The sequence below is a fragment of the Zootermopsis nevadensis genome, unplaced genomic scaffold, assembly GCF_977971745.1.
Source record: "Zootermopsis nevadensis isolate Lab colony 2312 unplaced genomic scaffold, Znev_1.0 Znev_ptg000039l, whole genome shotgun sequence".
NCBI lineage: Eukaryota > Metazoa > Arthropoda > Insecta > Blattodea > Termopsidae > Zootermopsis > Zootermopsis nevadensis.
In genome coordinates, this window is record NW_028259171.1 from 437,122 (window position 1) to 463,212 (window position 26,091).

At 39.4% G+C, this 26,091-nt stretch overlaps 1 protein-coding gene across 1 annotated transcript in view; it reads left to right on the forward strand.

Moving 5' to 3' along the window:
- The first annotated feature begins 7,412 nt into the window (after positions 1 to 7,412).
- Positions 7,413 to 26,091, forward strand: part of LOC147871780 (uncharacterized) — a 73,824-nt gene continuing 55,145 nt past the window's right edge. The window contains exon 1 of the mRNA XM_087360138.1: positions 7,413 to 7,972. Within this exon, the coding sequence (XP_087216264.1) occupies positions 7,916 to 7,972 (57 nt within the window). The 5' untranslated portion in view covers positions 7,413 to 7,915. The remainder of the gene's footprint in view (positions 7,973 to 26,091) is intronic.

The window sequence follows — 26,091 nt, forward strand, 5'->3', positions numbered from 1 at the left end:
CGAGAAGAATGAGATGGGCCGGGCATGTAGCGCGCATGGATGGGACAAGAGGTGTGCACCGGGAAGCCTGAGGGAAAGAGGCCACTGGGGAGACCTAGACGTAGATGGGAGGATAATCTCAGGCGGGATCTATGGGCGATAGGAGTTGAAGGAGACTACAGGAAGTAATTTTAACAGTGTTGTCTTAATTTAAGGTTTTCTGGTTAATAAAAGTATGTGTATGTTTTTCCACCCCTTGTGCCTACGCTGTCACTACCCCCCCCCCCCCCCAAGCCGTTGTGGCCATCAGCCAAAACGGCCCCTCCTCCATCTCTGGGTTCAAACCTCAACCAACCAAATTCTTTGGTTAAGTTGGAGGGGCGATGCTTGCGCTTGCGCAGGACTTCGGTCGGTCCCCTCCCTCCCTCCTATCGATTGCTGTTCAGCTCGCAGTGTCTATGAAGGAGTCTTGTGCGGTGTTCATGGTGAGTAAAATCTGATAGGTTTGCGTTCTGAGGTTTCATCACCGTGGCTGTAAGTGTGAAAAATATTTTATTACATCTGAGGAATATCTGTTGCTGGACTAGTAGACAAAATACTCTGCCATAAAAATCCTGCAAAGTCGCCTTAGAGCAATGCGTTTTACTGCCTTTAAAAGCAAATCGTGCGTTTGAAATTATACCAAAATTTTATTGGGGAGTTGTTAGGCAATAAAATTGTAACAGACAGCTGATTCCGAAAATACTCAAAATATTAAAAATTCGTCAGCGAACGAATGTCGTAATTATTGGCGAGGTCTTTGTCCCCCGATTTACCGACACAAATTAATCACTGACTGAAAAACAGTCAAAGATTTATGATAACGTGTAGGCCAAATAAAGTTCCAGGGTTCGATCCCGTTCTCCACCACGAATGTACTATAAAAAATGTACCGGGATGAGAACAGAGCCATCTGTAGAAACGACTTGCATTTTATGTGAAGTATATTTGAGGCAATTGATTATCCAGCGTAAGATCCAACAATTACCAAGTAAAATTAGCTTTAGCCAATGCGTTTCACATGAGTTAATAAAAGAGCGTACGCCTAAGATGTGGGATAGTTATTTGGCAACGAATCGAACATTAACCTTTAAACAACAAAAATTGTAAAAACTAATGCCGTGTTTGTAAATGCAGTTGTTACCTCAAAGAAAATTCTCCACGCCTTTTGAAGAATTTTTTTATTTTTATTCACAGAACAAAATGAAAGCCATTGAAAGGCAGCAAGCAACATGGGGAAATATTACCATAATGGCAGGTGGTGTACATAGTTAGTTACCACTAGCCTATAAAGGGTTAAAACGTAATTGGTTTTTGTGCAGATTCATTTATTTTTAAGGTTACAATTAATGTACTTTTTCAGCGGGACTCATTAAAGGGGACAAGTTATGTAAAGATCGTTCTTAAAATGTACTTCAAAATGATCGTGATGTCAATTTCGGGCGCTGTGGTTTGTGTCGAAATTATTTCGGGCGGTAGCTTCTGACACGGATTGTGAGATCTCTTCCTGCTAATTCACTCACTAACCCTTTGAAGCTCATGTAAACAATAATTAAGAATTCAGACCGAACCGCGAAGAAAACACAACACCTCACCATTACGAAGATCTAGTAGTTAACGCCGTTTAAGGAAATAATCGCTGTTTATTCTGCGACATACGAAGCATACAACTGCGAAATGAAGAGTTACTGATTTTTAAGTCAGGTGGTACATATAATTACCACTGAGATTTGTTGGGTTAACACAACGGTCATGGAATTTAGAAAACATCAAACAGAGCTAAACGAAAAGAAATAATGTTCTTCAGATGCTCAGACAGGGGAGGGTGTAGCAGGGAGGGTATTGTGAGAACTAAGGGCACAGTTTGGGTCCTAAAGAATTGGTGGCACTAATCAGCCTTGAGATTTCATTACTACAGGGAATGTCTTGAGCAATTAATGGATTACCGAACCTGAAGGTTCATCACCGAATTAACCAAAGCCCTCCACCGGACCCTCTCCTGGGCCAACAAAATCCAGTCTCCTTCAACTCCTATCTCCCATAGATCCCGCCTGACATTATCCTCCCATCTACATCTAGGTCTAACCAGTGATTTCCTTCCTTCAGGCTTTCCGACCAATACTTGGTGCACACGTCTTGTCCCATCCATGCAGGCTACATGACCAGCCCATCTCATTCTTCTTGACTTCATCACTGTGCCAGTCAAGGTTCCTAATTCGACTCCCGAACGGGCTGAACCTTGAAATGAATGGCAGACCTGAATTAGGCATATTAATCTGGTTTATATAAACGAAGGAGGCGTGATTTGATATTTGATACGCCTTACTGTATCCAAATTGATTGGCTTTGTTAATTTATTGAATCGGAAGATAGAGGTGACACTCAGTGGCTTGAACGTCTTTCTTCCAGACTTTCCGTGTAGCGACGACGTGACGTAAAAGTTATTTATGAGACGAAATCTTAATTCCTTCCAGATTTGAGACGCATCGGATCGCCGTATTCGATTTAAAATTTGAAAACAATTACAGAATGCCATTGTTATTCTAGCCGCGCTTGTGTTGTTCTGCTTGCAGACCATGTTTCGCACACATCCATACAAAACAACAGGCAGAATTATTGTTTTTGTATATTTTAAGAGATACTAGTGGATATTGCAACGTCGGAATGAGCCGCTGTTGGTACCGCGATGAGGGGTGCACCAGAGGTCAACTTTCCCTAAAAGGGAGAAGTCTTGTGCAGGCTAATTTTTCCTTTAAAGACTTTTCTAAGTCAGCAGCCGTCACGTGACAATAAGGGCCTTGGACCTTTCGCTTTTTGATACAATGGTTAAGGCTTTGACCGGGATGTTCTTTTGTTAAATCTTATGTGGTACCGCGTGTTTCGACTTCTAATGGTTAAGTGAAGTGTTTTCTTCGCGGTACCGTCTTGATTCGTAAATATTATGAAGACGAGCTTAGCATTTGCTCTAGTACTGGCTTTCCTCGGTACTAGAGCAAATGCTGAGTTGGTACCCAAACTCCACGTTGCTCTGCATGCCTCCCATGCAGCCCTCTCAGAGTAATATCAAAATTCCGCTCTATAGTAGCCCCCCCCCCAAAAAAAAATTAACGTAAATTATTCCTAACGCCACCCCCAAGGCCAATATCAAAATTCAAAATTAACGCAAAGACCCGAATCAACTCCCCCCTACCCTATTTCTTACCCCATCCTGTCTCCTAAATCCCATGTCCTCACTAAACTTATTCATACCAGAAGGACGAGCGGGCACTGCCTGGGAACCTTCGTAGCCCACAACCAACTTTATACCCCTCCCCCATTTATTGCAGTAGTGCCTATCGCTACTCCCCCCACTTTCTCTCTTCTCTCTCTCTCTTTTTTTCGGCTTCAAAGGGTTAACCAGCTGATTTTCGTAATGGTGAGGTGTAGTGTTTTCTTCGCGGTACGGACTGAATTCATAAATAATATTCAGACGATCTTCGGCTTCAAAGGGTTAAGGAGGCAGAGTTTCTCGCCATTGACTGTTGACCGAGGGGGGCCTAGAAATGGGCTTCTTTTTACAACTTGCTGTTCTGGATGGACGTTTTCAATGTAGCCGACAAGAAGTCTTTTATGATTTGGATCTCCTGTCACTGTCAGTGGAAGCAGAGGCTTTGTGTGCCATTTCGTTGTAAACTAAGGCACTTGAACCCTGGAAGGATGGTTTCATTGCAGATGCTATCAGAGTAGGTGCACCAGAAGCGACTTAGATCAAATGATACTTGAGATATTCGTTGTCTTTCCGAAGTAGCTGCACATGTAAGATTTGAGGTTTTCACAGCGGCGAGTATGTGTCCAGAAGTGTCGTTGACCTGACTAATCAAAACGAAGACTACACTTTCGATTAAGTAATACGCATGTAGCAGTCTCCACGTCATGTCCTGTAGACGGCGGCGTTTAGGAGAGCCATCTGGATTTGCTCACAGGAATCTTATTTCATTCAATACCAATTACATGATTATTTCTTTTGGTCAGTATGGTGATATTTATATAAATGATCATTCCTTAAAAACATTTTAAAGCTTTCCTATTCAGACACTTTAGGACGTCGTAATTAATTATCTGTCGCGCATGCGTATGCATTTTTGAGCTGCGTTGAAAAATCGCAGAGCGAGCTTTGTTTATTGCCTAGTTTCGTTCTTCTAGAAGAATAGGGGGAAGCCACATGACCGATATGGATTTACAGACTACCTGATCTGAAGTACGAGGTTTTATATACGTGTCTGTTTCTTAGAACCCGCAAGTGTTCTGTTTAGCCTCGGCATCTCAGCCTGCCCCATTCAAGAACAGAACAGAATAGTGTAGTGTAAGATTTCAAATTATGCAAGCCTTTATTTATATCACGAACAGCAACCGAGATAAGCGTTTTTTTGAATCTAATTTTAGGTATATTTTGCGGTCTGTGTGTATACAAAATTTCGCGTGTTTCTTTGCAGCGATTTTGGTATAAATTTCGTGATTCTTTGACGTTTCGAGGAATGCTTGCTTACTGCTAGCTTGCACTTCAGAATATTTGGTCTTCCCGTCGATTATATTAAATCTATTTTTGCCTGTTCTTCGTATCGCCGTGTAACGTGATCCCTGACGTGGTGGAAAGAGCTCATATTGAGGGCGCTGAGGGGAAAATGTAGCCCTGAGAGGGCTGGGGAAGCTGCATAATGAGAAGGTCCAAAATTTGAGATCTTCGCCGTATATTATTAGGAGCCGTCACTGTGGCCGCGCGGTCTGAGGCCTGGGCAATGTGCCGCTGGGACCGTGGGTTCGAATCCCACTCAAGCCATGGATGTTGTGCTGTCCTGTGTACAGGAAGAGGACAGGTAGACGGGCCGATCCCTCGTCCAAGGAGTCCTACCTAAATATCCCATAGATCAAGCAAAACCTCCAAAGAGAGGGGAAAAGCAGACCCTGCCAAAGCTGGACAAATACTAAAGAGGAAAAAAGTTGTCAGTGGAACCACGGTTCCGGAGAATTTGACGTAAATACGTCTATACGGAAAGGAAGTTTATATATTGGCTTTATTCTAAATATTTCCTTTATACATGCCTTACAATTGAGTAAAGTTTGATTAAGACTTTGCTTAATCAACTTGAATTAGTTACGCTTAAGATGGATCTGTGGTAGCTGAATGTAATGTAAGGTAATGTAATGAAATGTTTTATAGGTAACGACAATGCCGAGTAAACAGATGACGTTTCCTAGGTAACATAACAATGCAGTTTCACTTTTTCGTGTAACGTATCCTAGGTAACAATAATATTGACTAAACAGGTGACGTTTGCAAGATAACAATAATGCCGAGTAAACAATTGACGTTTCCAAGGTAACATAACAATGCAGTTAGACTTTTTCGTTCCACTTTTTGCCGAATGGCACTGACCCGAAAATATAGACGTATTTACAACATATTATTAGGGTGATCAAATAAAGGAATGTGAGGTTGGTGGTTGGCTGGCAAACAGCATATCATTCACTCTGATAATTACGGTTATGAAGATGTGAGGGCGATATGACATACACTAGTGGTCCCCAACGCGGTGCCCGCGGGCGCCCGCGTTGATACGGAAAGAAGTTTTACTGAATAATGAAGGCCGTTCAACCATTAACATTATTAAATCAAAGCACAGATCTCGACTTACTGACGCCCATCTTGATGATTGTTTGCGAGCAGCAACATCATCCTACACTCCCAAATTTGAAAAAATGGCCGATGAAATGCAGCGCCAAACATCACACTAACTTCCCACTTGAGTAATAATAATTGTACTTTTAGACAGTAATTATTTTTGATTGCACAGTTTCTTGTATCATTTAACGTCGTGTTGTTTTGTGTATTATTTGGCGTCCATATCTTATTTGTCCAGAGAAAAGAAAATTTGGCTTTGTTAATTAGTTGGTGCCCGCCACGATCTCATTAACAGTCAAATGTTCCCATAGGCACAAAGAGGATGGGGAACACTGACTTATGGTCTAAGTGGAAGAAATGTCTCGGTAAGCGCAAGATCTTGATTGAAAGGCCGGACATAATAAACTGGCGAGGGAGGTATTTAGTGAATACTAAGACGCTTCGCAATGAAGGAAGACAAATATTCTACCTAGATGAAGGCGGGGTAGATAGCAATATGGTGCGTGTAACTGCAAGGCTGTCGGTGTGCTTAAAACCCGCGCTGAACGAGTGTGCTCCACACTTTCTAGCTCAGATGGATGTGGGTGGTTAACTTGCCGCTGCCGGGAGCTTCGTACTCCAGTAAAAGAATCTCTTGTAACTTAAAAACTGGAATGCAGAATGACAAATGCATGGATGATGTAGCTAAGAGAGAAATCTCTGTCCATTACGCATGTGCAGTTAGGTCACTGAATGAACTGTCCTTGTACACTGCGAGGTGTAAGCAGTAGCGACCGCGATGTACAGTCATGCACAAAACTACCGCATCCAACCGCTTGTCTGCAGGTTAGCCTGGCTTCAGAGACTAGCTAAAGGATGGGCATAAAATATAAGAGAAAAGGAAAACATTGACAGTGGAACGACGGTTCCGGAGAATCTGACGTAAATACGTCTATAAGGAAAGGAAGTTTATATATTGGCTTCATTCTACATATTTCCATTATACACGCTTTACAATTGAGTAAATAGTTTGATTAAGACTTTGCTTATTTAACTATCCCTCATATGTTCAGCATCGGTTTTTGGTATTTTTGTGGGAACTTCAGGTTCATTATTTAATACTTCTATTCTTTACGTTTTCTGTACTGTCTCGTATATTCTGCATTACGGACTCTTTTATCTTCAATGTCATCCATCTTATCTCTTCATAGTACGACGCAACTACGCAGACGCAGAAGTAGCGTGAAGTGCGATGCGCCTTTGTTCGTATAAACAAATGTTTGTAGAACCTAAACCATTCGAGATATGTAAAATCTGAAAACAGATTTGGAAAGCTCATGACGTAATACGTATTTCGTATGCAATATGTCCGGATCCAACTCTTACGGTTTTCGAGAGGCGGGCGCTTAACGCGACAGATACATCGAAAATTGTACGCATTTGTTCATTAAATTTACAATAAATGTATAAATAATTATAATTACAACAAAATACATTACAGATTCTTAAAGGTCTTTATTTACTGATCATTTTTCATATAAGTTACATTACCCTTACTCTTACCATTCCTGAGGAATTAACGTTTAAATGTGTCTCGGCGCTGGATCTTACGCTGATTTGCCGAATGACCCTTCCGTATAGACGAATTTACGTCATTAAAGTACACGTTCCTTCTCAACATGGCAACGCTGGAGACAGATGGCCCCAAGCAAAATGGCGAAGCGATTTCCCCCCCCCCCCCTTCCGGTCAGCTGACTTCGTGATTCATGTGCGCAGAGCAGTTTACCTTAACACGTGTCGCTTTGCCGGCCCTGGGATAAAATCTGGCTGAAAACTAAGTACCATGTACACAGACCCAACAAAGCAGAAGACCACCATCTTCAATTTAGCACGATGTAAATTTGAAAGCAGTAGTGAAATGAAACGGAAAGCAATTGTGAATGAAATGGTTTTAATCTGTGTATGTCTATTCAGACCGCTGCGAAATGAAGTTTGTAGTACAAGCACGTCACCATCATGACTGTATACAGTACTATAAATTGTCATTATACGTATATGTATTTACTGGTGAATCGTCATATGCACTCTAGGCCTAATCCAGCCACGTGTAGAAAGGGTAGTTTGTGGCAAGAGATAAGAAGTTTCTGTCGGTTATGATGGTAGCATTTGCAAGCGAAGAGTTACTGCGCCGACAGTTGCTTGCCGGGTGTCGCAGGTGTAAGCTTTGGTGCATGATTCAAGGTCGGTTTAGTCGTGTGCATGTGTGAAGAGCGAATAGTGTCCGTTGCAGAGATGATAACTGGTCAAATGTTATTGGTGAGTAACCTACTGCTTATATTATTTTGTGTTCTTACAGATTAAAACACTCGATTTTAGCTTGACATACGTTGCTTCGGACGGCATATGAGTATCCACAGGGGCATTTTAGTTTTGCCGGAAAAGCTGAGTGGCAAATTGATACCATTTTGTTTTGCTGAACATTATTCGACAATTTTGTTCCTTTAATGTTAAAGTGAATATTTCATATCATATTCTTTATTTTGTAATGAGATAGGTTGGACTGTAATTATTTTTTATTTCTACTGATACTAAAGATAGATAATTTATTAGAGAGCTGACTTTCTCTCAAGTTATAATACCTACCGCGCATGGATAGAGCTATAGAAAGACGTGGGTTATGAAGTTGCTTCTCTGATAGTGCAGTAACAGTAATACACGTGTCCCGCCCCCATTAGAACAACAACAAATTTGCGACGTTCGTCGAAGAGGCGGGCCGGTTAACTGAGATCTGGACGTTACTTCCCTCAGTCAGTGTAGAGGCAACCGGCCTGTTTAACCAAGCTTAGCGCTCGTTCCAAATTCAAACATCGATCGTCGGTTACTGTAATTAAGTTCTCTTTGTTATCGCGACTCTTAAAACTCTTAATTGAAGCTGATAAAAAAATAAACCACATACATACATTCAGTTATTCTTTTCCGGGTAACTTTTTCCGTACTTCGCCGGCCCTTAGTCCGTCCTGTTTAAACCATAGAACAGGGGTGATCAATCTTTTCCAATCATATAGCAACGTTGAATATTTAAAGCTCGAGCGGATCAAATATATTATTATTTAAACATCTTTATTAAAAATCATCTTCACGCAATCGAAATAAGAGCCACAAGTTTACGATTGAGTAAAATGAAAATGTATTGGAACTTCGAAGATTTCTGTCTTCTGGGTTGTTGCGCCGTGTAGTATGGTCGATGAATCGCCCTGATGACGGAGGCAGTATGACCTTTGAAACGTTGGTTAACATCAACCAGACTACACAGCGCAACAACCCAGAAGACAGAAATCTTCACACTCACCGCTGTGAGAACCTCACATCTTACATATTGGAAATTTGTTGTCTTTTTTTTTCAAGATGCTACTACTGTTCCAGACAGGTTCATATTAATCAGTAGTTTTCTTTACCAAAACCGGTCTGTGCTGATATATTTGGCACTGGATTTGCCTGAGTAATCTTTCATTGTGGGGTTTAATTTCTGTTGTTGCAGTTTTTAATCGTATTTCCCATTAGTGACTTGTGTCCTATTTTTGATTTGACATTGTTAGTGAGTATGTAGAACAATTGCTCACAGTAATAGTCACTGTGAAATACTGCCGATGTTGTTTTCTCGTATTAGGTAACAATATTTTCTGTCAACAGGGTGACACATAATATATATATATATATATATATATATATATATATGCACATACATACCAGGGCGCGCCCAAGCGACGGTTTGAGCACCCCTGCCATAGAGTGAGGTGAACTTAATCTGGCTTAGGTCAGGGTTCACCGGGGGATGAACTTTCGCGTTCCATAAAAAGCTGGAAATGTCTTGACCAGATGAGCCTCAGTCATGTTCTTACGATATCATCTGAACAGTGGAGTTGTCGAAAGGTAGTTAAAAATGTTTCAAGACTTGAAATGTGTGAAGTTGCTTTGAGATCGCTCCGTGTTTGCATTGCGGAGAATAATGCTTTTCTTTTGTGACTCGTTATTTTTCAGTCGTGTTTAAACACGGGCAGTTCCCAGTCGCTGTAGGACGAGGCGGTTGCCTGTAATCGACCTCCGTTAGTTGCGTCGTAAAATGGGGGTGATGGTTCATTCATTATACGGCGCGAGGAGGCTCAATGTCACCTCATGCAAAATTAAGCTCCGTCTGAACAGCTCCTGGAACTGTATTTATAATCAGAGTTACAGAAAAATAAACCCGCGCCTGCACACTGCACACGTGATAGCGTGTCACGGCTTGGAGCTACTTCGTAATTTAGATTAAAATGCCTCTTCAAAGAAATTAAACCAGCCCTACCTTTGTGTAAGGTGTACTTGGCGTTCTGTTTCTTGTAGTCTGATGCACTTGCGTTCTGCTCTGTCCGGAGTATTTCTCCTTTCTTTAGTGCCGAGGTTAAGATGTGGGTGGGACATGTAACACGCTGCGAGTCGCGACCTCCGAGGTAGCCAGACACATCAGAACCCTGATGATGGGGACAGAGTTGGTTCCCGAAACGTCGGTTTACTACGGTGACCACTTGACGCGGCTGATTGCCCGAGAAGATTTTATTGATTGTACTCGCCGCGAAAGTCTCAAATCCTATATGAAACCAAACCAGATTTGATGTATTGTTCGTGGACGAATTTGTAGATGCAAGTGGTCGAAAGTACTACCGGATAAACAATTCAGGCTATGTTAAACGTCGTCGTCAGTGAGACGCCGTGTACCGCGCCTCATGCTTCGAATGCATGAGAAGCATCCGTTGGTTGTTAAGTGTTAGGAGCAATAGTTCGTTTCCTTTAATGAATTTGCCTCTCCAAGTGGCCTTCGTTTCAATTAGTATTAATTAACCGAAGGCAATGCGGCATTATTTTAAGACACTGCCTTTGATTCTAATTAGAGTCATTGTGCACCCGCAGTACTAACCACAGACAGTAGGCCTACTTTTGAAATCGGTCGAAATGAGTTTCATTCGAGCAGTGCTATTGGTTCAGCCTCTTTATAGCCTGAACTGCGTGCTGTGGCATTGAACGTTCACTGTCGTTTTCATTCATGGATTGTTATGAAGATGAAAATTGTAAATACTCTTTTTATTAAAACATAAAAATCTGTTTCTGCATTATTCATTGCGAAAGCCGTTTTGTCTGCACTTGTTTAACTGTGGATGGACTCTCATCCGCACTTGTTCCAGAATTCAGCCCAGCACTGCCATGAAACATTCTTGTATTGATAACGTGTGGTATCTAGAGAGAACATTAAGGCCTGTACGCACTAGGGCACATGTTGCGATACAAGTTGAGCGACTTGTATCGGGGGGCATTTCGCAGCGACATGAGACACCGATACATCCGTCCACATTGTATGTGAAGATGTCGGAAGAGGAGGTGCTGTTGACCTGTGCATTTAGTTGAAAAAAAATCGAAGCTCAAAAAAAGAGTGTGGGTAAGAAAGTTTTTAGAAGAAAGGGTTACACGTTGTGTACTCTCAAACCTACAGATGTCAGACGGATCATTTTGCAACTTCACCAGAATAACGACAACTGATTTCGAGGTACTGTTGCAAATGGTTGGGAGTTCAATTGCGAAGACTAACACAAAATTTCGAGATTCAGTGAAACCAGAGACAAGATTAGCCATAATCTTTAGATTTTGGCTTCTGGGGATTCCTATACATCTCTGATGTATACATTTATTTATTTATATTTATTCCACCCGAACATTGGCTGTGTTGGCTTAAAGTGTCTGATGAATCGCCAGGGTCCACATTATTCAAAATAAATAAATGCAGGTAGGCAAACCAAGCTGGAACATACGCTTCAACAGCTCCCGCGCCACTCTTCATAGAATTTTGAATTTTCTTTCTTTCGCGCATAAACTGTGAGCGAATGTTGTGCATTTTCGCGTCGATGATGTTTCGTGGTGATCCCATTTCTTCCGCGATGCTGTTCCATGCTTCTGTTTTTTTATTCCGATTTTTATAATCGGCATGTTGCCAGTTCCATAGACATTGATTTCCATGGTATAATTCAATCAATTTTAAAACACGATCGTTCGACCACTACATTCATTGCTGATCCCGCGACACGTCCACACTGCACGCAAGCTATTGCAACACTCGAACGTCCTTTGATGTTCCTTCGTGTTGCCGCCTCTCGACCGATAACCGGGCACATGATTTTTGTTGCGGCACATCAAGCGACTTTGTGCCCTAGTGCGTACAGGCCTTTAGTTGGTGTGTGTCAAAGTGGCATATGTTACTTTCCGAAGGAGGAATGTTTTTGGCGTGTTCTGGTAGTGCCCACTTTGGCATTAAATTGTATAATCATGAACGTTTCAGTCATGTGGATACATGCAAACGCCGGTATTGTTTTGTGAAGATTTAGGTTCGAGTTTGCGTTTGGAGTCCGTGATAAAACAGGTTTAGGCGGTGTTAAAATCACGGGCGTTATCGTGTCTTGCCCCCCCCCCCCCCGGCTTTTGATATGTAGACGTGTATGTAACATGGAAGTGTTTCTGATTAGATTCAGCGATCGGTTGTAAGATAACTACAGAGGATAGGTCCTACCGACCTCTCTGTATTGTGTGTGAAATGGGTAGTCAGCGAGTGCCTTCGTTGCTTTAATCTTGTTCATCGCCGTGCTGTGTTTGTGTGGCTTTGATTGATGCGTCCAAAGATGTTATGATGGAGCACCACTTACTTTACGTGTGGAAGTTTCCACAGCAAACGCTAGCTTTGATTTATGCATGATGCATGGAACATATTAGATAATGTGTTAGTTAATTCAGGATATAATAATGCGCTAAGGATTAATTATTATTAGGTATGTGTATAAAGATGAGTATCAGTGCGGGATTGGGGCACTATTTGTATTGTTACGTAGTTCATACTTTTCACATTGAGGACTTTCGCGATTCCAATTTTCACGTGATATTTTATGGGTGAATGAGTCACGGAGTTCCGCACAGGATACATTTTACAGTCTCCTTCGGTGAACACGAAGGGAATAGACCACTTGTGTGACCTGGGCGTATGCTGAATGAGCTTTTTCTTTATTCAGGTTAGTAGCCTGCGTGTTATGATAACAGAAGTGCATATTGTTGATGACGTTGGCTTTCTACATCAACACACGAAATCACAAACCAGAAGACAACCATACACATGAAGATTTCTGTCTTCTGGGTTATTGCGCTGTGTATTCTGGTAGTTGTTAACCAACGTTTCGGAGGTCATACTGCCTCCGTCATCAGAGTATGAAGATTTCTGTCTTCTGGGTTGTAGCGCTGTGTAGTCTGGTCGATGTTAACCAACGTTTCAGAGGTCATACTGCCTCCGTCATCAGAGTATGAAGATTTCTGTCTTCTGGGTTGTAGCGCTGTGTAGTCTGGTCGATGTTAACCAACGTTTCAGAGGTCATACTGCCTCCGTCATCAGAGTATGAAGATTTCTGTCTTCTGGGTTGTAGCGCTGTGTAGTCTGGTCGATGTTAACCAACGTTTATGAGGTCATACAGCCTCCGTCATCAGAGTATGAAGATTTCTATCTTCTGGGTTGTTACGCTGTGTAGTCTGGTAGTTGTTAACCAACGTTTCGGAGGTAATACTGCCTCCGTCATCAGGGCGTCGTCTTCGCGTGGGTCTCCTAATCTATACAAACGGTTCTGTTTGCATTTGTGACGTTATTTCGCGAGCAGAAATAGGAAGTTTCGTTTAATGTTAATGCCGTAGTCAAACGGATGTGTAATTTTTGTAGAATTAACGATTCATAACGTTACACCAGTTAGGCTGGTGCGTTGATAACATTCCGCCTCTGATTTCTCGCGTTCTTTTCTGCTTTGACAATATGTGCTTCTGGGCAGCGAACGCTGTTAAAATGTGCTGATGGCACTGGGTACATTACTGGGAGTAACCCTGCCGAGTACAGAGAATAATTACAGGTGGCTGCTAATTTTTAGCGAAGCCCGCCCGAGGCATCAGACTCCTGAAGGGCTTCATCAGCGCTAGTAAAGATGGATGTTGTACGAGTCCATAAAACGCCACCGCCGGGGGATGGGGGGTGGGGGTGGGGGTGGAGACTGAGTGAGAGCGCGCACAGACGTACAGTGCACTAACGGACGAGGCCCCTGGAAATGAGGTAATCACATTAGCAGCCATAATTACAAACCCCTTTGAGAACGGAAATGCATCATGGCTTTTTTCTACCCCTCGCTTTTCTCTCTTGTGTGTGTCGTAGCGCTTCGCTCGCCGCTTCGTGCATTTCCGTGGTTCATGTAATTCGATTAATTTATTTCAAATTGCCCTGAATGTGTTGTTTGGCGGGTTGCCGCGAACTGTTGGTAAAATGGCGAAGACCGCCACCGATGAACTGCGGAATAGAAACGTTGGCGCGGGGGAAGAGGAGGTGCAACCCCGGATCCTTGGGGTGGTTCTTACAAGTCGAAAGTTCAAGAGTCTTGCTGATAGGTTGAAGACACCCTCCGGACTTTCATTTTACAAGGAAAATGATTGGTTGAGATGTGCTGATTGAAGGGAACAACCCCCCACTACAGTTCACGACGGCCAAATTGTAACATTAACCCCGCAACCACTGGTTCAGTGGTAATAACTTAGGGGTGAAGTTGTATTGGAACCATTGGACCGTTCTTCGCCACCACATCCCCATTTGATTATTCGATGCGTGTTTATTCACCGCGTGGGGTATTCTTAGATTTTGCTGATGTTTCAGCAGGGCTAGTGCATGTGTGTGGGGGAGCTTAATATTTTATCCCCTGGGCCATGCTACGGAGAAATATGGCAAACGTTTTAAAATTAAATTATTTTAGTTAGTTTATTTACATAGTTGTACGAGCCTCATTCTCCTTCTTAACACTTGTTGCTGAATGTATGCCTACTGAATTATGTATTTTCGTGAAGAAGTGCTGCTCTTTGGAGTTTGAATATTTGTCGAATTATGACTTGTTGTATTTACCGCGGAATATTTCGATATTATTAATTAAGTTTGTAGATCGGCGTATATTAAGCCCATGAGTCTGATCGTTTCCCTGTTCGCTCGAACGTATTTCATTTTTCTGTCGTATTTTTTTATCATGCAGCATTTCCTAGTGTCTGGGATTAGAAATGCGCGTTAACTTACAAATATTATGTTCTGTTTCATCAAATAAACACAAGCCAGTTGGGTCTACCTGTAAGGTGAAGATTTGTTTACGCCGTTAAGCAGACACGTGATAGAATCACTTCGTCTTCGCAGAAATAAAAAGAAACGGTGGTCTTAAACAACATCCCGCATTTGGAAGCTGTAGACCTAGTTAACACTAGTTAATCTAGAAAAGTACGATGAAATTTATCAAACACGTGTTGAGATTATGGACCCCATCTTTGCCCCGTACTTGTTTTCGTGGTGTTTCAGACTGTAGAGTGATAAATGGAAGTTTATAAATGTGTTAGGAGTTGATTTTACCGTGTAGAGTTTATAAACATTTATCATTTCGTTACGAATCGTAAATCACTGTCGCTACTTTCTTGAAATAGTGTGGTTGATTTAAACAAGAACCTACTAGTACAAACACCAGGACATGAACGAAGATTAATTATTTCTGTTACCTTTTGGTATGGATAACAGGTCATGCGTATGCTTGGAAGTGAACCAGTATTGATGTTAATTAATATTTGGCCTTATATAAGTTGCGAATTTTATTCTTATGTTGTGAATCTATATTCGAGTCTCTTCTCCTCTTCCCTCCCAAAACGTACAGTTTTTTTTTTCTTCATACGAAGTAGAGGGTAAGATGAATGTTTATGCTCGCTTACATTTCGAGAACGTTTGTGAATTTACACCAGATTTTGAATTATTGTTCCTTTAGACCAGAACGACATTCATAAACTGCAGAACTCTGAGAAATTGTCCTGAGTTCGAGTTCCAGTGAAGATGGTTTCTGTTGCTCAAGAGCTAAGCACTATAGAACAACAATGCCCAGACCAAAGATGTTTGTATCGAAGAGTGTATTACGTAAACAAAGCCCACAATCTTGAAACACTCCTGGGTTCGAATCCCGGCATCATATACCGGACTACACCGCGTAACAGCCCAGAATAGATAGTACATATTCAGTCTCATTAGTCGATAAGACGAGTATTGTAAAAGGCGGGAGATTTCTTAAATTCGTAAGAAAGACTCAGTGCCTGTGGATTTGGTTACTTGATAGAACGTAGGATGAATCTGGACTTTGCACAGATACGAGGGGTAAACTTTAGCTTAAATAGCAATTTTCGCTTGAGAATTAATTAGTGTGTGAAACATTGCAGACTGTTGTGTGGAGACTTGAATGGCTGGGTGGTTGGTCTGCTCCTGATTTACAGCACACCAAGTGGCCGTAATGTGTTTATTAAATCTAATTCCTCTTTTCATTTCCCCTCCATAACTCCTTTTTCAGTTTTCTCTCGCATTTCCAGAACTCTTTTGTTTAATTTGTTGTTTTATTCCCCCCCTTTTTAAATTCTTCACGTAGGGCTGTATTTTTTATGGTGTTCGAAAGTATAATACTCCATGGAAATAATTTGTATCAAGTTGTAAAATGATAATCTCCTGAAATATTTCGTTCTGTTTACGACGTAAGGTAAATCCGGGAGAGATGCCGCGGCGGGAGAGACGCCGCATTTTCTAATTCGGTGGGTTCCGTTAATTCTATTCCGATGTCAGTACATGTCCTTGTTCAGTGATCCAAGAGAAATGTTGTGAGTGGACGCAATGAAAATCGGTGCTGTTTTGCGAGAGTTATAACTGATTTTATGCGGCGAGTTTGTTAATTTTATGCTCAAAGTTATTTTTACTCTTCATAAAATGTGTCTTTTTTAGTTCCAGTCGAAGTAACTACGAAATCACGATACATTAGAGGTTTCCAGCGTTGCTGGTCTTGACTTTGTACGACGTGGCCGCCATGTTGGTCATTTGGTAAGGCAAGTGGGAGGGGGCGGCGTCTCTCCCTGAAGATAAGGAGAGAGGCCACAAGAAATTAAGGGAGAGATGCCGCACTTAAAAAAATACCACATCTGATTTAAAAAATCACACACATACATATTGAGTACTCAAAAATGCCTGTTCTATTGCATTATCTTATATTATTGAGGAAGATCAGTCCAGTGTTGAAAATACCGAGAAAAAACTCAACAGCAAGGAGGCAACTGGCTTCTGTCCTCACTGAAGCAGCCAACAGAGGAAAGGCGAAAGAAGCAAAGAGGATATGAAGTCAAAGAGCAGAGGAAAGAGGCAAAGGTAAACTGTCCGAGTACTTCAGGTCTACAAGGTTGGGAAACTTTAAAAAAAAAATTCTAATCAAGAGACCCCTGAAAACTGTAACACCAACAAGTGTTGTGAGTACTGGGAAAACTGTTGCAGAAATTGACTGCATGAATTCTGCTCTCCGTACAAATTTCATTGACTAACGCTTAGACTTAATTCACTGGTTTACACTTAGACTCGAAGCAACCTCTGGAACATTTTTCTTTCAATTTACTTGATAATTGAAAATTCATTTGAATATTCATTAAATTTTCAATTTTTATTGGTATTCACATATTTTCTCCATGTTAATGTTCACATTAATTAATTACTTTGAATGAAGTTCATCAGTTTTCATTTACATATGTTGCTCTTTGAATTCACAAGATGTGTTCAAAGAGCGGCGTCTCTCCCGGCATGTCCGGGAGAGACGCCGCAAATACAACTTTTTTTTATCGCCCTGTATCTCTGAGAATTAATTTGCTTTAGATATTTTGTTTATGGATTAGTATAATAGAGATCATGAATATAATATCTCTGAAATTTCAGTCGTTTTGACCATTTTCGGATTGAGTTAGAACAAGTGTTGCAAAAAGTGCGGCATCTCTCCCGGAATTACCCTATATGAAAAGTATAAGTGAAAGTAATTCCATGGAGCAGATATTTTCTTGAGATGGTGATAGTCTTGACAGTTACTCAAAAAATTCTCCTCGTTCTCCATTACTCGGTGTTTTGTTACTGTATTCATAACAACCTGGCTGTTCTTGTCCACTTTATTCAAGTCCACTCACTTGCACGCCATTTCCTTACGAAAATTTTTAAATTTTCGGCTTCTATAAACGGCCGATAAATTATTGATTAGCTGAGCAACTACTAGCTTCAAAAACGTTTTCTGCATAGATTTCGTAAAATTATACACTGCGGCGGGTGATATTTATCAGTCCCAAGTTGCATTTAATTGTATGTGTACATACATACAAAAACGTGAACGGTGTTTATCATGAAAACATGGTGCTTATACTTCGCGAATTTATCTGATCTGTACTACATCTAATTTGTTTGTCCTTAGAGTCAATATTTTCTGTGGCTCCATGAATGGTCCTTGTGGGCCATGATACTTGAATGCAGTTACAGTTTATTCAGAAAATGTTGTTATTATGGAGAAGATTTTGCAGAGTTCAGTGTGGTAACATAGACTGCTCAGGTAAATTACGGATTGAAATTTAAAACACTAGAAATACGGAACCACTATTTTAAACGTCGTCTTTTATCCCAGGTGATGGGTTTCTTCTGGTGTAAACTAATGGAAATAATATAATTTAGTAGTGCACTGCAGTGTGAAGTGAAACTTACGAAATGTCAGCAGTTTCACTCAAATTAAAATTTTCTCGGAATTTCTTCCCGACACAAGTTATTAAAGCTGAAACGGCTTCAAGACATGTCATCCTTTTCTCCTAAACGTTTGTGGATTCCATTTACAAAACCTGCATCAGCAGTGCATGGCAACGATCACTTCTTATTACCATGACAAGATAGAGAAACCACAACTTTTGTTTATGTTTGGGCATACGCTAGGCTGAATACACAAGAAAATCAACATGATAATTATAGGAAACTGAGTAGTAATAGTAATTTAAATAATATTATTATTGGTATTAGGCTTTTTGCCGTGAAACAACATTTATTTAACAGAAGAACTTTGTACTTTAAAAAAATCACACAGAATAAAACGCGGCGCACTTTGAACTTTGCAACAAAAATCACACGGCTCTTTAAAAAAACATTGAGATTTTCTATCGACCGGTGAGTGTGAGGTTCTAAGTACACCACATTTGATCTCTGTATTATTTTTAAAGTCCGAAGTTCTTATGTATTCCCTCTGTATGCAATTTTCCGCATGGAATCTAAAACACCATATTGCCACTGTTCACGGCATTAAATTAAAACTTTATTATTCTATTAAATGCTAATAAGTGGACGTCCTTTGATCTGTACTTAGATTTATGCTCTGGGTAAACTTTAAAATATATCAGCAGAGTTCAGTAAATAACCAGCCGTCCAGTGACGGGGAAAAGACAAAGTAGTTTAACGTATAATAAATTATTGTCAGGCTACCAGCCGTGTAAGGTGGCTTAATGAAGAGAAAACATACGTTTCTAGAACCATCTTCGTCCTTCGTCTTCAGGGTACGTTGGTGTTTTCTTAATTAAGTCTCCTTACACGGCTGGTAGCCCTAGAAGAAGTCCCCGTGAAAGCTTCAGGTCATAGGTTAACGTAATTAAATGAATATCTACCATGTTCTTAAAATAAGTTTTGAAGCATCATGTTCTTATATTCAGATTACAGTTGCTACCCAACATTTAATTCGTGGAAATGAGACTTTAAATAAAACCTGGTTAAATTAGTATTAAATTAGATTTGTTTCTTGTTTGTTTGAGGACTATGCAATGCTTTTGTTTGAATTTGGAAAATTCTGGGTTGTGGCGCATTGTAGTCTTATAGGTGAATACAAAAGTTTCGGAAAAACGTATGTCCTCCATCTTCAGGTTGGAAAATAGAGCTGTATAAGTTTTATATGCTTGTTTGTGGTTTGCGGTAAAATGTACGTTAATAACTAATGGCTCAAATTGTAGCACATTTACTAAAAATTACAGCTACTGCATCCATCACGAATGAATTTAATTAATAGTCAATATTACTGATTTGGCTAATATTTGTGTTTATTTTTATTCATATGTTTTAATTGGGATTTTTATTTCAACTCGTGTGGCATTTCAATGAGCTTATCGATTCTCCCCCAAATACTTTCACTTTTCCGCTAGCTTTTTTTCTCTTTTTTTGTGATAGCTTTCTCTAAGTCAAGATGACCCACGTTCCAATTCTTCCACTACGCTTTTAAATTTTCTCTTTCTCACTTAATTTCTCTTCGAGTCTCTCTGTTACGTCCGATCTTTCTGTTCTCTGTTGTGTACGTTTTCTGTCTCATCACTACTTGTGATTAGTTTCCTTTCTTACTTTATGTGTTTTTATTAAAACACATACACTCCTCTTAAAACCCATTTGAGTTCGCACAACATTGCAATAAAGCGACTGTGGCAGCAGAACTTTCATGTTTAAGAGTTTAAAGTAAGCGTAATGTGTTTTTATATGAACGTAAAGCAACACCTTACAGGCAAGGTTCACGAATACATAAAATAAAGTCGTACAAATCAAACATACATGCCCATAATGAGGGACTTCTTTGTGCAGTCTCTGTGATTAAATGCAACTTAGGAGATTCGTAAACGTTGTAGCTTAAGACTGTCATTGGATGATAATGAGACTGGCAAAAGCTTTGCGTTTGAAAATTTTTATTATGTTAAATAATAGGAATGAGAAATACGTATCATAGTTCAATAATTTATAATTTTTTTAATATTGTGAGGTACTTTGTCGTGTGAGAAACATTGTTTTTGCGAGAAATGTTTTATTGAAGTCTTGTTATGAGTTCAGCTACTGAAATCTTAACTTCATTTAGGAATAACTCTATCCACTTCAAGTAATTTTAATGACTGCCCGACCTTCTGTCAATGACGATGCCTCTTCGGTTTGCCGTCGAGTTTGCCCACTGGTAAATCAGTTTTCCGTTTGGTTGCAAGAAACGTAGGGAAGTTAATGAAGTTAGTTCAGAAATTGTCTTCTCTTGTGACACAGTGAGGTAATTTCAAATCGATGTTCTGGGAATGAGTCTTAGCGAAATCTTTCGTGATGATCGCAACAGATCGTTCTTTTCCTCATCACTCGCCATAAAATATATTTTACCAAGAAAATTACATATTTTCTTCCACGTCACTCGCAGTATAGAGAGACTTCTTTCGAGTTATTTCCACAGAATGCATAAAATGACACGTGATCTGGTGATACTCTTTGTGTCCGCATGCTTCACCTGCGAAACTAATGACATTATTTTAATGAAATTTGCTAGCGACCATCTATACTGATCTATCGAACGAAATATATTTCGGATTGTACCGGTCTGTTTTGTTTAAAGTTCAAATCTACGTTATAAATTGTTTCAGAAACGGCTTGTCGTAAAGTAAGTGCATACTGTAAAATATAAAGTTTAGACGTAATTAAGATATAAAAGTTTAGTTTGAAACATTCTGATATGGTAAACATGTAGCGACACACAGGGAAAATAATTCTTCACTCTATGTAGTCTGAGGAAGTTTGTAGCAATACGTAGGTGCATTATAACGTAATTGACATCAGAGTTACATCATGAGATACAACGTTTATTAACTACATTTCAACTATTGTTTATCTCTTATATTTCAGGTAAAATATAATGCACGTACTCACTACGTTTTAAAGTACAAAGTTAAAATACTGTAATTAGACCTAAACGTTATATATTCAGTATCAATAGATGTAGGGCGATTAACAGAATATAACTTGTGGAAATTAACAATTGTTTATAAATGTTTAATGTTAAAGTGACTTAATGGATACAACCGTATGAAGCGCAAAGAATTTTAACCTATTTGACTGCAATGTTACATTTGTTTTAGTTTCCGTTGCTGAAAAATACGCTGTGTATAGAAAGAGTAGTTTATTTTGATATTTGAAGTAAGTTTAGTTTTTACTGAAGAATGAAAAGATTTAATGTGATTCAGTGTGTTATATTAATCCCGTAATTAAATATCTTGCGTTGTTCAGATGATAGGATAAAAGAGCCGAAGTATAAGCAAATACGATTACTTACATACTTAATTACTTATACCAATGTGATTATTGTTATTTAGGATAATTGTGAATATTCTGCAAAGCAAACATCCAGAACAATGAAGTATTGGTATTCATAAAGAACGTACTGTAATGCAGATTGGAGGAAGCCCGTACCTTCTTATTCTTCTTACAGCCTTGTTCCTCGGTGAGAAGTGCGCAAGGCAAATGCAATTTATGTTGACTGCGGTCCTTGCCGGGCGAGAAGATTACATTCCCCAAATTGCTTAAAGTAGTAGAGATTGTACAAAGTACGAGTGGGACGTTGCAATACAATTCTGCTCCTGAAGAAGGGAGCTGGTAGAAGCACGTCGTACCAACAGGGAGCGACCCGCTTTTATGAGATTAATTTCGCTAGATTTCAAGTTCTCACGGCATCGTGTGTGAAGAAAATAACCTTGTCATTGCGACATTCAACCGTTTAGTCTCGTGGTAGTTTACCGACGTTTCAGATCTACGTACTACCTCCAACATCAGGGCTACTCAGTCATTTCATTAACCATTTTGATGTTTAGTTTCGCAATCCGAAAATTCAGTCCGAATTATTTTATCATACTTCGTACAAAGAATTAGTTCAATTCAGAACTTGAAAAGTTAAGTCAATTTTAATATCACCGTCAAGTATGTTCCTGAATCTTATATACTAGCTGTTTCTAGTTGCTTTGTGTATATTTGTTGTTATTGAACATGCATCAACACGTGCGCTTCTCATAATTCTAAGTCTGTAACAATATAAGTTATATATTTTAAGTTACGATATTCCTTTGAATATTTTTTTATTTCCTATGTTTCATTGCCTGTCATAAGTTAAAATATTTCCTTTACATACTGTTTCGAAGCACTCTGAATACCAGTTCATAGAGCGACTGTACTTGTATGAAGCTACCAACATACACCCAATTTATTGCGATTTATAAAGCCCAAAGCCGAAGTGTTTTTGGATAGCCGTTTATGTATATTAATTAGCATGGGAATGTTAATATTTTAATGACTCTCTACTGGACATAAATTAAAACTTTAAGTCCGCTTCCTGCATTTGAGTGAACGGTCTGTCTTTGATGGCAATGCAAGGGGTTCTGTGGCTTGTTTACATCCGCTCTGAAGTATTATGGATCTGGGATTAAAACTGGATATTCAGACAGCATGATGCTCCATAAATAATTTCGAAGATATGTAAATATTTCATCCTTGTAAAGAGGACAGGTTATGACGTAATTCTTGTGTCTTTCCTTCATTATACGTATGCTTCCAGAATATTTGTTAGTCCATGAAATGAATTTCGATTTATTTACTTATTGCCAACAGTTTCTTTAACTTTCATATTCTTCCAACCTGTCCGCAATTAAATTGGATATTAATTTATATGAAAATCGAAGTTGGAGAAAACGTGAAACAGCAAGGTTGACATTTTGAAGTCAGGTGTTTGGAGGTAGCCTCTATGAATATTAATATAGCATAAAATCCGTAATGATTACAAAATGTTTAATTTGCAAGAAGATATACAAAATTATATGTCACGAACATCTTCTGCTGTTGGAATCTGATAGAATAGCCCAGAACGTTTAGAACCTAATACAGTTAACAGAGATGTAGGTCGTCCCAGGAGAGAGGAGAACGCATCAACGATCTACCTTGAAGATGATGGTGGTGATGACCAATATAACGCACTGTGATTTACATCCAAGCTTTATATTATTGTGATTGCTAAGTGGGGCAGAATGCGCTGAGTTGGGAATACTCTGATGAAACAGTTGCGTTTGTAATTACAGTGGCAAGAGAACGTTTTGAAATGTGCTTAGTGGTAAGACAATTAAACATGTGATAAGTTATTTGAGGGTGATAATTATTTTATTTGTATTTTATTTAACGACGCAGTCAATAATTCATTCTATGTAGCATCGAATGCTTGGATGATTAATGAAGTAAAAAATAGTTATATGTTAGGAAGCGATGGTGGTCTAATTTATGGAATTATTCAGACATTTGCCTAGAGAGACAGAGGGAAAACCACGAAACACCGTAGTCAGAATAGTCAGTCGTTAGGACATGGTCTGAATCCGAAGCAGAGTGGTAAAAATTTATCTGTGACATTTCATTTAGAGATTCTGTTATAACTGAAAGGGATTTGTAATTGGTTATTGAAGAAGGTGAGATTATGATCATGAATGAGTACGCACAGAATTAGGAGGAGGAAGTCTTTGATTATTTGAGTGTACTATATCGAAATTATTTGGAGTATTTTTGGAATGATGATTGGAATTGGGGGAAAAAGAACATTTGCAGATAATCGTGCTCCGGTAGTAATTTTCCCACCACAAAACCCTGGAAATGTACCAGAACTCGTGTGGTGGGATGTCGCGGTCTGTCTGATCTATGGCACGATCGAATTTCGTCATGTATTTGTGAATGTGCCCGATTATCTATTTAGTTTTGTAGGTTATCGTATACGTATGTACAGTAGTATTTCCCATGGATTATTATTGCCAATTATTCAGCTTACGTAAAACATTAATTCCAACACATGGTTTAGTAGCAAACTGTATGTCGCGTGGTTACGACCTCTTACCCAGTATAAAGTACTGTGTACGGTATGTGTTTTGTATGTGTTGGAGGCAACATAACGAATTATTTCTTCATGGCAGGGACATTCTGATATAAACCGTGTTCACATAATGTTTATCTAGAGTACAGACTTTATCTTTGAATTCTATTACTTGATTCAGGCGTGGGGAATTATTTTAATTTGGGGGCCAGATTGGGATATTTAGAAATGACCTCGGCCAGGAGGACCTCGCAGGATAAATTTCGTACCTCAAATATGTTTTAGGATGAAATTATTCGTGGCAATTAATCATAACGTATGGAGTACAAGACAAAAAAAACACTTTTAAAAGTTATTACAAACATGTTATTCTGAACTATGATGGATCCTTTCAATAATTCGACCTATTCTGTAGTGACCTCCATAAGACATTATTGTATCCACTTGAATAGAGATTGACAGAAGGAAATGCCTGTGACAGGTCCTCGAAAAGTACATTTCCAGAAACATGTAGACTTTCTTGGAATTACATAACACTTTCTGTGGTATGAGAAAGTAAACATCAAAGTAACCGTGTTATTAATAATATCCAAAGTACAGTTGGACTGGACTGAATTCCATCGCAGATCGCATCCAGCTCTGTATCGTAGTATGACCGTTCTTTTCGTAATACAATAAAGTACATGACGTTATAAGCAATGTCATGGTTTCAGTTAGGAAATTTGTATTTGACTAATCTGAAGCATATTGACGAAAGTGTTGAATTTGTACATATTTTTTACACCTGAATTTGACTATTGCTTAAAGAAAAAAACGTCACGGAAGGTCCCTGCGCTCGCCATCAGGTGAAAATATCAAAGTATATCTGTTGGGTCCATTGGATAAAGCAGGTCTAGGGTCTAAGATCAGATTCATCAAGTGGACACAACAGGTCAGGTTGGATCGTTGTGAAACAAAGTTAAATTCATGTGGAAGTTTTTGGTGTAAGCCTCCAATACTAAACTTCTTCCAGTCCATTTGGTGTTCTCGAAAATAAAGCATACCTACGATCATTGAATTTTGTATTTTAGGTTCAGAACCCACATTAAATAAATATTAAAGCTCTGTGTGTACAGAATCGCAACCAATGTATTTAAAATTGAATGTTTTCTTCCTATATCGCAACCCTTGATAAACAATTTTTGGCGGAAGCAGAATGCTGATAATTTTGTTACTCAGACGTTGTAGACTCCGTTAGCATTACATGCGTGTCGTAAGCGAGTGTCCCAATGGGGTCCGTGTTAGGTGCTTATTTTACCGGTGTAATGTACAACTGTTTTTTTAACTTGCAAGTCAGTAGCAGATTCCCCCAGAAATAGAGAGGCGCAGTGAAGAAGCAGGTTATGTGGACTGCAACTCTGACAATGAAAACTGCAGTCTTTTTAACCTGGAGGGGGTGAGAAAATTTATCCGCCAGTTTGTGGTAAATTTATGAATCATGGATACGTCGTTTAAGCTTTTTTTTTGTAGCTGATGTCTTCTGGCATTAATGATCATCGATATGGAATAATTATTAGTTTTATCGGTCTAAAGTATGTCACTGATTTATTATAATTATTAGGACATCTTGTACAGTCATAATTTATTGCTTATGAATAAGAATCGTGTATTTAAAACAATAGACATTAGAGATATATTTGTGTGCATTGGAATATTTGTTATTTCTTATAAAAGTGGCAGAATGTATTCTGTTTTCTAGTGCAAGCAAACGTTTCAATTGAATTGACTGTGCTTTTGAACAGCTGGCTGTTCTGAAAGGTATTTTCTTAGCCCCATTCAAGTGAATGTCTGAAT